This window comes from Etheostoma cragini, chromosome 6 (assembly GCF_013103735.1).
Source record: "Etheostoma cragini isolate CJK2018 chromosome 6, CSU_Ecrag_1.0, whole genome shotgun sequence".
Classification (NCBI taxonomy): domain Eukaryota; kingdom Metazoa; phylum Chordata; class Actinopteri; order Perciformes; family Percidae; genus Etheostoma; species Etheostoma cragini.
In genome coordinates this window covers 13,026,508-13,042,131 of record NC_048412.1, presented here as the reverse complement: position 1 = coordinate 13,042,131, position 15,624 = coordinate 13,026,508, and the positions used below count along the sequence as shown (strand labels likewise).

Below are 15,624 nucleotides of genomic sequence, written 5' to 3'. Positions count from 1 at the left end.
GCTGCAGCCAATTACAGTGAGTCCAACCAGAATGTGGACTTCTGTCAACATTCATCTGCCGACATCTCTTAAAAACACAAACAGGCCAGACAAACAACTTCCCTTTCTAATGCGGTGGGAGTGGAAAATGGTCATGAGAGGCGAAGTGAAGTGCAGTTCATTCAAGAGAAATACATCAAATTCTTCCTGTCAAAATGTATTTCTTTTCGCAGCACTGTTATCGTAATGCTGCGTGCATGAATAAAACCAACAAACAGTGGAATGGATGAAGGCAGAAAACATCTGTAGAAAGAAACTCACCGGTGGCTGGGGTCCACCGTCTTCTCTTTCCAGACTCCCTCTAGAACTTCTAGAGTCTGGTTTCTACACACACACACACACACACACACACACACACACACACACACACACACACACACACACACACACACACACACACACACACACACACACACACACACACACACACACACACACACACACACACACACACACACACACACACACACACACACACACACACACACACTTCAAATCAATTTGCTTTTGTAGTTCTGTATTCACAGTTATGCAATTGTTTTCCAATGAACAGTAAGTCACATTGCTTTTCTGTTTGGGCTTTTACAAGCAGTATTGAATTTTGATTACTGGGACATTCACTGAGATAAACTGCCTTTCATAGCATGCCATCAGCTCTATATCCCATGCTGTCGTAAGACTGGTGCATTATATTGTGAAAACTCTGTCACTTCAATAAGTAGATTTACTGTTTAAATTTTTTGGATTTAAATAATCATCTTTTACAGGCATTTTACTGTAGAAATGTAGGTCAATGGGCACTCTGTAATAAGTAAAGTGATCAGAATATAAACATATTCTGATCCGATCCCTTAGGTGAAAGTGACTCCAATTCTCCAAATCTAAGTTTAATCTTAAATCTTGCAATGATTATGTGAATGAGGAAATGAATGAGTGAATCACAGCAGTGAAGCTCACACAAATAATCTTGCATCCAAACACAGCATCCCTGCACGAGACTTCAAATAAAACAGGAACACACTGTACAAAGCTGCAAGATCCAGAAGAGCAGGACTTACTACAAATAAACAAAAACTTTTTCCAATGTAAGCACAATTTTTTTCGGATGGACATTTAAACCCCAAATAACACTGCGAAAACATCCACAAGCCAATGCCAAAATCGAAAATACACCTCTACGCATACAACGCTCCCACCCATCGATGCCTACCAGTTTTCCAAGACAGGACTTGAAGACCAGCATTGCCACTGAGTTCATCAAAGTTGTCTGATGAACCTTTTGTGTCCCGAGTTGTCTGAGATGTTGTGTCTTTTTTCCTATCTGATTCGGATCTTATTGTATCTCTCTCTATAGCTCTGTCTGCCCCTACGACTGAGTGTTTTCCTGTCAGTCTTTCTACTACTCTGTGCCAGCAGTTTCATCAAGACAAGAATTCAGACTCAACTTCAGCTTCCTGCCTCCAGCACACTTATATCTGACTCTGACGCATGGAGAGAGGGAAGGAGAGGATGAGAAGGGAGGAGGGAGGGAGCATGCTGCCAACGATCCGTCAGCGTGTGAGCCTGTCTACCCTTCTTTCCCAAACCATTCCGTTTTCTCCTGCCTTTCTACCCCCTCTCTCTTGCCCCTCCCTGAAGTGACAGGGTTAGAAAAACCAGCCAACCTCCAACACGCACACTCATAAATATACGCCACCCCAACTTTTCAGTAATCTTGTGTGTTGTCAGTTAGTGGTTGTGGGTCAAAGACAGACTGTTGACTGGGCTGTCAGATTGTGTAAGCCTCTCATTAGCCTGGAATTCACACAGGCCACACCTGCCTAAACACTCTCTCACACACACACACACACACACACACACACACACACACACACACACACACACACACACACACACACACACACACACACACACACACACACACACACACATCCTTGAGTAAAACACAAATCCTTGAGTAAAAACCCCAGACAGCTCTTTCAATCAGTGTTCACAGAAATGTAAATCCTACATGAAACGTTCCTCCTCCTTTCCCTGTCTTTAAGTCAGAGGATCACTCCATCAGAAACCTTTTCTCATTTTTTTTCCCACACAAGCTTAATCACACAGCAACAAACACTGCATTAAATGATTCTTTGTGTGGGAGTTTAACAAGAATAGTAAGTCACTTAATGAATTTACTGTTGAATTACTCACAACTGTGCACGATCACGAAAGGCTTGAATCATGTGGACGCACCGACAGTTTTGTTACAATTACTTAGAATTCCTCATGGGGGCAACAGAAACTACGCACTATAGCTTTAAGTTACTATGGCTCCTAGAAATGTAATGCTTCAATTTAGGAGAAATGTGAAGCTGATAAAAGCAGAGCGCAACTATGTAAGGTCACAAGACTTTGGTGCTGTTTATATTATATGATATATATAATCAAATCCAAACAATCAAATAAAAAAAAAGATAAAACCCCAGGAGGGATATAACTAATATTAATTTAATAACTTCCAAATAATGTGGTTCTTCACGCATCCCAGAAAATCTTTCTTTCAGTTTCCGGGGTAAGGTGTCGATATGTTGCTATACTACACTTCAAAAAGCTTGAACCCAGGTTCAGAATATTAAGTGTTTTCTTAAAACATAATGCAGCGTTGGACAAATATCAGTATTGCTGCAATTTTAATTCTGATCAAAACTGTGAGTGATTTAAGATCAATTTAGCTCACTCATCTAATTCATGAGTCTTTTATTTACATTTATTAAATGTATTTATATGCGTTTGTCCTTGGGGATGATGTATTTCAGAGAGTTCGTTCACAAATTTACAAAAACACATCAATCATGCATCATGGAACTAAAAACACTTCAACAAAACTTAATGGTCAAAGATGGAAACTAAGTAAGAAAGCTTTGCATAGCAGGTAACAATAACATGCACAACAAAATCACACATAAAGGGGCTTAGGGGTCTTAAAAATGTAGCTAGTTCTCTATATTCTACGTTTTTTAAGTGAAATGTTCCTGGTTATGCACATATCTACGCACACTACTATTTAATTGTGTTTAGGATGAAACTGATCTTACATTTTATTTGAAAATCTAAATTGTCTTATATTTTATTATCTTAATTTACTTACAACTGATAAATAAGATTAGTAGTGTGTATTTTCACAGTAGCAATAGCATGTTGTTAACAGAGCACAGTGTATCAGATAAATCTCAAGTTAAATGTACCATTACGTCCTTAGTACATGTATATCAACTGTGTCTATGAGTGCAATTTCCAATGAGCGTGCTGTGTGTGTTACCAGCAGCCTTTCCTCCTGCTCCAGCCACCTCTGGTCCTCCTCCATCTGCTGTTGTTGTATCATCAGCTGTTCCTCCATTAACAGGCACTGCTGGTCTACACACAGCTGCATGTCTACTTCCCTGTCCTACACACACACACACACGTAAACAAACACATACACAAATGCATGCATGCAACAAAAGATGAGCATGGCAGCAGACATGCACACCAACACAGGGACACACACGCACAGAGTCACAGATGATGAAGAGACACACACACACACACACACACACACACACACACACACACACACACACACACACACACACACACACACACACACACACACACACACACACACACACACACGACTGATGTGAGGTGGAACTTAGATGATGGACACTTAACTACATGTGATGTTATCTAGATAATAATGTAAATTTGTGGACTGGAGTGCTAGGAAGGTGGTACTTTCATTCACAATACTTCCTCACAGGGTGATTAGTAAGTTGCCAACAAATGCAATTCTCGCGGGTGGGCAGATTTAGTCTAATACCCCAAACCAACTAAATGTATTTCCAGAAAGTAAAAAGGGTCTCAATAAGATTTTACCACTTAGAGTTGGACTTACTTATTCAAGATTTTGACACTAGGAACTCTTGAAAACTAAAGATAAATTTTTGAAGACCTTAATTATTATTTTGAACGACTGTGACCGAGTGTGAATGGACACAGGCATAACAATTTGCATAAATCTGTGTTTTCATTCTGTTATGAAACATCTGTGTGTGCACATGTGTGAGTGTAAAATTGGTCTCCTACCTCCATCGCAGAGCCCCATAGTGCCATGTCGTGCCCATGTGGATGGGGGAGGTGCTGTGCGTGCGAGTGTGTGTGGACGTGGTGGCGGGGGTGTGTATGTGCGTGGTGTGTGTCCAGCATTGCAGCCGGTGGGGGGTACAGGGCGCTGGGCACCGAGGGGAGGGTGTGAGGGCCTGGGTACCCTGCCATCTGATCCAGGGAGGGAGAACAGAGAGAAAGACACACTGTTAGTCTGTTATGAGTTCTCTTTTGATTATTTTATTTGATCTTTACCTTTTTATCAATTTAATTTCACTCAAAATGATCTTTCCTTTCAATTAGTGCTTACATATTATACCCTTTATTTCCCAATATACTGTTTACATTCTTTATTTAAAGCACTTTATGTTATCTTAAATTTATTTAGGTCGACACTCTCAGACTATGAAATGTGCTATACAAATACAGTTGTCTTGTCTTACTGCAACCCCAAACTGCTGTAACAGCAGCAAAAGAGTAGTCAGATAAGTCTGTGTACCTGGTAGTGTCCAGGATGTTGGGGACTGGGATAAAAGCCTTCACTCGAGCGAGGACTGGGATAGCCTGGTCTACTAGGCTACAGACAGAGAGAGAAAGAGATAGCAGGAAGAGATGAATAGAGGTTGAGTAATAGCAAGACAGAGGGGGCAGAAAATAAAAATACAGTTACAATGTTTGTTCATCTTTGTTTTTCTAAAACTAAAAAGTTAGAAGACGGGACACCAGGTCATTCAGACAATCAACACACAAACCCCTCAGAGCTGTTTGTGTGGCTGGGTTAGCTGTCAATCAAAACAGGGAGCACCCACTGGGCTGCAAGTCCAGCAAGCTGTTAGTTGAACTGGCACAAACCACGGACCCTTTAATCAAAACATAGACCAGATTAAACTATGTGATAATCCTGGACTACTGATCACTGGTTACATGTGATGCAAGTGTGTATATACAGTATTATGGCTGCACGTTCACCAAAGACCTCTCTTTCAAGCATTTGCTTTTTCTTATTTGGAAAGGATGTATTGCTGTTGAAAAGGTTGAAAAAGTAAAGTGTGTAATATATATTCAGACTTTTTAATCCGAGCTTTTGCGGACTGCTGCTGCCTAAAGGAACAGAATTGAGTAGAGAGGAGTGAGTCTGCTACTCGTCTCTATTCTTTTTTGTTTCTTATTCTGGGAACTAGTAGCTAAAAACAGAAGTGCTTGGTGAACCCACAGCCTTGTTTCGTCTCTTGGTTTCTGGTGATTTGTTGTGATGAAGCTGTTGAAAGTTGATGAACAGTTTCCCCTCTTAGAATGACTGGAGACATTTGTCCTTATGATTTAAACCTCTCTAACACAGAGCTCATTTCTAGCACAACAATGTCGTAACCTCTACCTTCCACAGTCTCTCATAGTAGCTTTCTCTGGACCACACCTCCGACAGCAAGACAGACACAAAGACACAGGGAGGGAAACAGACAGCAAAAAAAGACAGGGAAGGAGGGAGACAAGGAAAGAGAAATGGAAAAAACGTAGGAAGGGAGGGAGGAAGGACAAAGAGAAGCAGACAAGACAAAGAAACTGAAGACGAGACAAACAGGAGCTTTAAAACATACAGCATGTTGTGAACATGCTGAAACATGTAATGAGGACACAGAGTTCCTTAACAAGAATAAAATTATATCTTGGAAGTTTAAATCTTCCCCACACATATTCACAGCCCAGTGGTAGCCAATCCATGTAGAGGGAGGTTTCCTGGGGAATACCAAGTTTAAAAAAGGAAAGATAAACACAAGGCTAAAAGACAGACAGACAGGAAGGGAGGTGAGGTTAATGGGACAGGGTAGTCACACCAGGATAAGATATACATTGGTTACTATCTGGAGACTTTTAGATGAATATGTCAATGTAAGAATGAATGACAAATAAATAAATAAATAAATACATAGATAGATAGGCCCAGTCAATGTTATCCAACTGCAGTACTGTAGTGTCAGGAGTTCCAGCTCTGGACTTACAGGCAAAACAAGTAATAGCAGCACCAGTTTACACCAACAGATGTGTTAATGAACGCCGTCCACTGGCAAAGAAAATAAGTACAGCTGTAATACCTGTTTCTGCTTGTAATGCTGGCATTGTTTTTACCTTGTGACAACTTTGAAAAACTGAGCTTGACAAACAAAGTTTCAATACTTGTCAATTTATCATCTTGGATGTCCATTTTTTTTCATTTTTTTTTTAGAAACAGTGAGTGTGAGAACATACCTCTGTTACTAACATGTAACCATGGCATAACTACATACAGAATTTTAGGTATGCTGAGGGACAATGTGTAATTAAACTTTTCTTTTTACTCCATGTATCACTCTGGGGCACAATTAATTGACTTCCTCACAGACTCATCTACCACCACACACAGTGCAGTAAGAACACACTTAACAGGAATTCATTCTGACTGTTTTAAAGATTGAACTTGTGACCTGTCGACCAGCTAAGAGCCAAACAGAAGACTGACTGAATGTCCTATATAGCAGTTTCTGTCTCCCGTTTCCTTCAGAGATTTCTGACTGGTTTCTCTGATTTTAAGAGTATTTTTATTTTTTACATGAAAGCCTGCATTTTCAAGCAAATAACTCATGTTTTAAACACTTTCCCAGCATTGAAAGTCATGATTCTGAGCAGAAGCCTCATTGTACAGTATAAGGTAGGGTGATATTACAGCTCAGTGGTAGTAGGACTAAACGATCAACAGGGTCACCAACCAAGACAAGCTCATTTGTAGAACTACTGGCCATCACCCAACAGCTATAGGTCAAGGTGAGAGAGGGCCAGCTCTGTGTTAACAGGCTTAAGTAGAAGCAGACCTTTTAACTTGCTCTGTGTGTATTTATAGCAGTCTCAATCCTAGGCTTCACACATTCTTACAAGGCTTAGTAGTACATGGAATGAATACATGTGGCTGAATTCAGTACAGGATACAGACCCGTAGCATTATATTGAATAATACTGTAGGTTACAGTTGAAGCTCTTCCCTCTTGAACATGGCTGGGACCCGTATGGGAATGGAGATTTGTTGCATTACATAACAGCGTTAGTTCTGAACTCTGGTTTCCACTTATAGTGTAAAATTAACAAATGTTTTTAAGATCACATTTATCGCATTCCACCTCATTTTAATTCCATCGTAATTTAAAAGCAGAGATTACTTTTTTTTGTTAATTCTGTAAATATATGCTTTTTCTGGCTATTTCATGATATACTGATAAATGTATCTACAGAAAGTCCCACAGGTGTTAGATGGGTCTGGCTGTTAGCCAATCAATTTCAGACTATAACTGGCAATTAGAAGAGGCTAAAAATAGGGTGCAATTTTCCTAGGACACATCAACACAATACCTGATGCAAGCACATGGACCTGTAACTACATTCAATCACGACAGAGGACATTCAACAGCATTTCCAACATAAATAACACATGCCAAGCATAAACATGCTCCTTTATAGTCACTGGTGTTGACAAGAATCGTATAAAAAAAAATCACTGCACTCAGTTAAAATTAATGATGCGAGGACTGGATTTAGTTTGTGAATCCATTTATCAAAATAAGTTGCAACATCTTTTTTTTTAATGTTTTGCCGACACTAGGCTTATTTTATTTTCGGTTTAATTTTGAAGTTCAATTCTTGCCTTTTTAGTCATGAATATTTAATATATATATATGAATATCATCGGCTGTTATCATCGGCTGACAAAATTCCAAAATATATGTTATAGTTTAAAACTTTTTTCTATTTAAGTAATTGTATGTGGCCATTAAGTTATTAAATGGCATATTTTTTTCTTATCACAATGTATTCATTAGCATCAAGAGATCAATTTGTTTTTTTTGTTCAAGCCCGGCTGATCTTATCTGGAATTACATATCTTCAAATCTTAAGTTTTCTTTTTAAATCCCCCTTGACATTTATCAATGGGACTACAATCCTAAACATTGCAACTTTTATTTTGACAAAAACACACAAGTTTGTTTTAGTTATTAATAAACAACAGCTTTAGTGCAGTTTAACAGTACACCACCTGCCTTCAAGGGTCTGGACATGTGACTTTTGGAGCAGGGGATGGGAAAAGGTTTATTGGTAGTTACAGGGAGGCATGGCATTCGACTGGGTGGATGGTGGTGAGTGGAGGACAGAGTGCAGGCAGAGGGTATTGGGAAGAGTTTCTCTGTGAGGGGGGAGGGAGAGACCAGCGGGGGCCTCCCACATGACAGCAGAGAAGGATTGCGACGCTGTGGGTCAGAGTCAGGTTGTAGTGAGGTACTGGGATTAGTTTGGAAACCAGGGTGAAAGCTGCGCGACAAAAGGGTTTGAAGATAAGAATTTGTCTTGGGCTGGGTGTTTTGGAGGGTGTGGGGGCAAACTGTTGACATACTGCAGGGCAGAGAGTTAAGGTTAGGACTAGAGTGGGAAATTAGTGGGGAGAGCCCGGGATGGGAGTGTGAGTTGTTTGACTTTGGCTGGGATGAACAGAGCAGGTGGCCGTTAGTAGGGGGATTTGTCTTGTGGGGGCAGCTGCCATTGGACAGGCTCTCTGACCTGGTGTAAGGTGGAGAGTAGAAGCTAGCGTGAGACTGTAGGGATAAGATAGCTTTGGATTCAGGATTAAATTTAGCGTTGTGCTGGGAGAAAGAGTGACTATAGAAAGTGGTGTTTTCAAGACGAGGAGATTGAGGCTGAGGATTTGGAGAAGAGGAAAAGTGATGGGGAAATCGTAGAGATGATGAGTAGAGTGGAGCGGGTAGGTGAGAAGAGGTGAAAGGAGATGAAGGATGGGGGTCTCCAAGGCAGAGGGAAAGCTGTGAGGCAAAACCCTGGTTTTGATGGCAATGGTGGTAAGGCGAAGGAGCAGACAGACAATCCAGACTGAAGGTGGGCTGCAGGGAGGGACGACGGCTGGGCTGCAGACAGAAGGACAATGGTAGAGGACGGACAAATGGAAATAAAAAAGGTATCATAGGAGATAGAGATGCATAGTGGACAGGTGAAATGGACAGGGATGAGCTGAAGCACAGACAAAAATATGCACGACTGTAACCAAAGCCATACAGTGACTGTGCCTCTGAAGACATAAATATGTAGTGAAAATACTTTTACAATTTAAATGAATTGTGTTGTACAAGAAATAAAACAAATGCAGCATTCACGAATAGCTGGAACCAAATTAAGATTAGGTATAGGACAACTGCATCATGAAAGGTTTAAAATAACAAATCTTATGAACTACTGTTGGAGACATATGGCTTCAGTTGTAACCAAAAGAACAGATGCAGATGCTAACAGCAGGGGCATGGGGGAGGGGGGGCTATAAGTGAGTGTGAGGCAGCCAGCAGCTGGGGCAACAAGCTGAGAGGTGGGATGGTACTAGTGGAGGTGAGAGTGAGGGTTACGGATAACCATTTTCGTTTAACTTGAAAATCCAACATTATAACATTGTAGATATAAAAGAAAACACAGAATTGCATAATATGCGTACTTTAACATCAACATTAACCTGCCCACTGCAGGAAAGCTGCTTTTCAGAAAATAAAAATAATCAAATTATTACATCCTGGACTCAAGAGCTCAAAGCCATACACATTTGTTGGTCTTGAACTTTATTAGAGGTGCAACAATTAATCAATGAATCGATTGGTTGTCAACTATTACATTAATCGCCAACTATTTTGATAATCAATTAATTAGTTTGAGTCATTTTTTATTAGAAAAAAAGATTTCTCTGATCCCAGCTTAACGGTGAATGTTTTGTAGTTTCCTCTCTCCTCTGCGACAGTAAACTGAATATCTTTGAGTTTTGGACAAAACAAGACATATGAGGACGTCATCTAGGCTTTGGGAAACACTGATCCACATATTTTTTAACATTTTTATAGCTCAAATAAATCAAATAAATCAAGCAAATAATCAACAGATTAATTGACAATGAAAATAATTGTTAGTTGCAGCCCTAATTATCACAGTGAGAAAGCCCCCACTTAACAACTGACTTCAGCAATTATTCATCTTCAACAGGATCCTGCACAAAGAAGCCTTGTGCATTCAAAAAGTCAAACCTTAGAAGGAATATTAAATCAAACCAGTTCCTAGAATCATTCCAATGCCTTAATATTAATGGTCGCCACTGAGAATCATGTGTGATGCAGCAAAGTAGACAACGGAACTTCACAGGAAATTATATCAGAGAGGCTAACCAAAGAGTGCATTGGACTTGCAATGGTCAGTGTTAACCGCACAAACACAGCAGACACTCTTTATTGCTACACCTGTTACACTTAAACAAACAGAACACAACACATGTGGTGTAGTAGCGCCTTACTTTTGGTGGTGCTTCATCAGTTCCTCCAGAGTCCCAAGAAACAGTGACCTGTCTCCTCATCTCCATCCTACTCCTCTCTTTCTGCTGGAGCTTCTCCTCCTCTAATATAGTGCTGGAAACGAGGAAAAAAAATCTGTACTTTAACTTCACATTCTAATACACACACACACACACACACACACACACACGTAAACTCATAAAAACACATGCTCCTACGTATAGGTACACACCTCACAGGGTTTTTCTTCAAGAGAAAAGTTGTTCTTAAAACACAACTGTCAGCTTTAGTGGTTTCCTGCCATCTAGAAATATGAAAAATTCACTGACTCCATAAACACACGTACATCGCTGAGTATGTCACAGCTTCATTACTGTGTACACCCACACAAATGCATGCATACGGAGAACTCCTAACACTGTTTGTACAGCGAGGAAAAACAAAAACTTCTAAAGTCAGAGGAAAAACACATTCCATGTTGTTGTTAAATCTCTTATTGCTCAGTCTCTTACTACCAATAAAGTTCATCCCACAACACTCAAGTAACTCCTCATCACATGCAGTGAATTGGTTGCAACTTTTACCCGTCACTGTATATTCACTCCAACTACTGATACCATCAAGTTTCTGTCAGGAAAACTGTTTTAGAATAAAAATCTGTACATTTCTGAGTAATATTACTTAAGATTAAATTGAATCATATGGAGGTGAAGCAACATCCCACCCCCCAAACCCAACATTTTTTATGTCTAATGTAGCCACAGATACCACGCTGAATTTTCTTGTTAAAATTATCCCTACTGACCTGTTCCCTGGGAAAACTGCTGCTAAACCAAACCCAGATTCCCAGAGGAAGGAGCTGCTGCTGTAGAGTTGACGGTTAAACAAGGAGAAAACTGACTGTTTGAACACTCCAATATACTCCCTGACACACTGTCCACATACTCGTTCTACTCTCCGATCATCAACCAGGGAAAGAGCTATTTCTAGAATCACCATCACCCTCCGTTCTGTTGTCTCCTGCAGTGTGTGCGTTTCCGTGTGTGTGTGTGTCCTTGCAGCTGTCAAAGTCAGTCTCTTGTCAGGTCTTCTTTTCCATCACAACACAACAATAGTAGTACTGAAATAACAGTTTTCCACAAAAAGAATATTTAGTTTCACAGATCCAACAGCATCTGCAGACAGATACAATATTATTTTTAATCCTTCCTGTATTTGTTTATTACAAATTGCCTTCTTTCAATATAATTGAATTATTAAAAATGATGTATGTAATTAATTTGTTTGGCTTTAAGATTTACATAATTTTTTAACTGATCTCCATTTGACTTTTTGATGTCCAAATATTCAAGAGTACATCTTTCAATCAAGTCACAGGCAGGTAATTAGCATAATGTGTTTTTGGTTCATATTAATATAAATTATCTGGATGAACACTGAACTAATAGTAGATCCAATCTCTTATTTTTTACTTTACTCAGCCAGACAGTGATAATAAAAGGTCATAAAGGTTATATTAAAATGCATATCCGTTCTTAAACTTAATTTAAGTTAAGGTTTACAATTTTTATTTTCACAGTAACAGCATACCCGCATTGTAACTCTTTTTAATTCATTTTTATATTATTTAACAAGCAAAGTCATTAGAAACCAGTCATGAACACTCATGCCAACCTTGCCTCACAGTTTAACAGTAAATGACATCATGCATGAATATGTGTGACGACGATAACATCAGCACCTGGCAACATCAATGCTGACAGTCTCCTCCCCCCCCCTACACCACACTGCCACCTGGAATAACATGGCCTGTTTACATTATTTACTCAGCTTGCTCGGCTGACTGCACAATCATTGGCTTTCAGCACCGCCTTGATTTAGGCTGAATTACTCTCACGGACAGTACTTCTCACCTGAGAGCAGCTACCCAGTGTCTCTTTGAAATACAGGACAAACAATTACAGCATCCATTAACTGTTTCAATGTACATACGCCTATATTAATTTAGTTTTAAGACAGACTTGACATAATGTGAACCTGCTTTAAGTAGGACATGCAAACAATACATTTCTTACAGAGGATCCGTGGCAGACAGTCAAACAACAGACTAGTGTATATGTTAAAGAGGCATATTAAATCACTGCTCCGGAAGATCTCTGGATTGAATCCACCAGTACAGTAGCATCCACTGAATGCAGCACACTTGTGGAAAATAAACTATTAATCCTACTATAGGCTGACAACATTTAAAAAGCCTGATGAAACAGAAAGGCATATTGACGAGACAATACTTTACCTTAAGAACAGGCCAATCCAATAGCAACAGTGTATGTGTAGTCAAGCTCTTTTAGGAGAATAAAGTAACCACTAAAATGATAATAAGCCAGTGGCTCTCAGCACAGATACACTACTGAAGGTCAACATGAATAACTGCAAAGGATCCCAGCAACGCTTAAAGGATAAAACCTACTACTCTTGGTAGGATGACTCAAATATGCCCTGACACAGACTTCACTGTCAGGATAATATGATCTGAGAATTAGGAGCCTTGATCTGCTAGCTTTCATGGGAGTATAGCACTGCCGTGGTTCTGCTCGCCTTTTTCCTTCCTTCTTTAAAACTGTCTTTTTTTTTTCTCTCTCTGTTCTTCAGAAAGCTGTAGCTCCTGGCTGCTGCCCACTGTGCGCGCACACACACACATACACACAAACACACACACACACACACACACACAGTCTGGGAAAACCATAGTAGAGGCTGAGAGCTGCATATTTGGCAGGAGAAACCTATAATTGATATTATGATATAAACGCCAGCCAGACCGAAAGTAAACCAAATTGTATAACCTTATATGGCATGACTTTCCCCTATTACTATCCAGTGACCACAGTTAACGTGGTCAATATTGACTTGGTTTCCAAGATACTAGATGAGGCATATTAAGGGTTCCTCACTATTTCTTCATGCCAACATATCACAGTCATGTTCTTAAATTTGGCAGATTTGGCACTCAAATGCAGTTCACATGTACTTTTCCACAATGGATTTTCAGCCCATTAAAACATACAACCACAAACCTGTTGCACATGTGTCAAGCTTACTTGCTTGGAGCCAAAATAAGAAAGTGAGATTATGAGGACATTATGAAAACATAATGACAAAACAAAAACAAAAAAAAAAAAAATGTTGTTTGGAAAGAAGGCAAAAGTGAGTGTAAGAGGAGTAGAATTGGTGGAAAAGTGCAAAACTGAGATTGAGAACATTGGCAGTGTAATCATGGCAGATTTTAAGGTGTGAGTCACGCTGGTTTTAAGCAAACTTATAAAACCACAGGAGATAAATATTCACTCTTATTTTACTGTTTCTGTGTATGTGAGAGAGAAAGAGAACAAGACAGAGAGAGAATGTGCATGTTGAAGGAAACGATGGCCTCTTGCTGTGCTGCTATACCTTGTGTTGTTCTACTTGTGTATACAAGTAGAAAATGATTCAAGCCTCAACAGTAACAATATGAACAGAAATGATGTAGATTGTATGTAGTGACTTCAGTTTCGAATAATAAGGAAAGATGTATGAAAATATTTTTTTATTTCAACTCTTCATGACATCCTTTAAGAAATCTTTGGCGGTAGCTGCACTCACATGCAGTTAGTGGTCTAGACTAGACTAAATGACTTGTCTAAACTAATTGAATGGCATTAGTTTATACCAAAAAAGAGTGTTTGTGTGTGTGTGTGTTTGTGTGCGTGATCATTTGCCTTGGTCTTCCAGATCTTGCTTAAACTTCCACTGTTCCTGATGACTGCAATTTCTTTATTAAACTCAGAACAGAGAACTGGAATCTGAAAAAGCTTTGCTATCTTCTTTTAGCCTTCTCCTACTTTGTGAGCGTCAACTATTTTCAGTTTTCTAGACAACTGTTAAGAAGAAGCCATGGTGCTGATTGTTGGGGCGAGGTCAGATGAGTCTGGGCATTTAAAACCTTAAGATTGAAATCACCTGGTCTTTCCAGACAATGATTGAGAACAATCCATGACACTGTCAGGTCTCAGCTTTCCAAAGGGGGCGGTGCATGCTATAAACTCTGCAGGTTGCCCAAACTTTAGCAGATGCCATTTTCTTGTTTTCTGTTATTTTGAAAGTGTAAATGATGGAAATAAAATCTAACTTTTTTTGACATATTATACGAATGCCTAATCTGTCATTTGATGCCTTTTGGAGATTTTTCCATCTATTCTTGGCTTCTTTATGCACATTAATACAAATTTTTACCTGGGATGCCCAAACTTTCAAGCCCCACTGTATCTTGCCATAAGCGGAAGCATCTCTTTGAAAAAAAAAAACGCAGGTCTGTTCATGTCTGAAAAATTAGGAATTGTTGAGTCTTGGTAGCTGGGAAAAGCTCTACTTTGACTGTGCCCCTACTTACCGCTAATGTATAAAAAAAAAAAGAAATAGTTACTGCCTACCCTCATTCAATTCTTCCTTTAAAAAATTTTACTAATTTTACCTAACTCTTAAATATCACTTCACCCACTTTAGTTCCGCTGGTTGTCAGAAGTCTTAAATTTAATATAATGCTAATGCGGTTTGTCTGTCTTGACAGGAGTCCCAAAAGTTTTACATAAAGCCGAGCAAAAGGTCTACAATTAAAATACAGAAAGACAAATTTAGTTGAATTCAACTTGTGTGCCTATTTTGCGTGCTTTGCATGCGGGGAAAAATTATGATCTGAGAGCTGTGGATGTAATTTTGTCTGTTAGCATTTGTTATAATCACACACACTGTTACCCCACACTGTAACCCCTTCCCCTCTCACCTTGGTACTTGATGACTGACACTGTGCCCCAATGTTCTTTGTATTTGAATAAAAGAATTTTAAGCCTCTTCTTTTTTATCATGTGAGTGCAAGTTTCATTACATTTGATCACACATTTCACAATTGGTTAACTGTCTTTTCCAGTTATTTGTATGACATTATGTGACTCATGATGGAGGTTGGAACCTTCCTGTTTAAATGGAATATATCGCGTTTTTCCACTGCTGGTAACAGCTTGCCTCGGCTCGCCTCGGCCCGCCTCGGTTCGCCTCGGCCCATTATACTTCC

At 39.5% G+C, this 15,624-nt stretch overlaps 1 protein-coding gene across 18 annotated transcripts in view; it reads right to left on the bottom strand.

The window, feature by feature from the left end:
- The window catches only part of ptk2ab (protein tyrosine kinase 2ab), a 66,377-nt gene that overhangs the window by 8,419 nt on the left and 42,334 nt on the right, over nt 1-15,624 (bottom strand). For 9 of the 18 annotated variants that reach the window (XM_034873384.1, XM_034873385.1, XM_034873377.1 and 6 more), the window contains 5 exons: nt 10,520-10,631; nt 4,667-4,744; nt 4,150-4,338; nt 3,344-3,469; nt 301-363 (listed from right to left, as the gene is read on the bottom strand). In XM_034873384.1, coding sequence (XP_034729275.1) covers nt 301-363; nt 3,344-3,469; nt 4,150-4,338; nt 4,667-4,744; nt 10,520-10,631 — 568 coding nt within the window. Of the gene's footprint in view, nt 1-300; nt 364-3,343; nt 3,470-4,149; nt 4,339-4,666; nt 4,745-8,228; nt 9,105-10,519; nt 10,632-11,322; nt 11,451-12,813; nt 13,020-15,624 lie in introns of those variants that run through there. The other 9 variants (XM_034873382.1, XM_034873383.1, XM_034873395.1 and 6 more) reach the window with 6 other exon arrangements.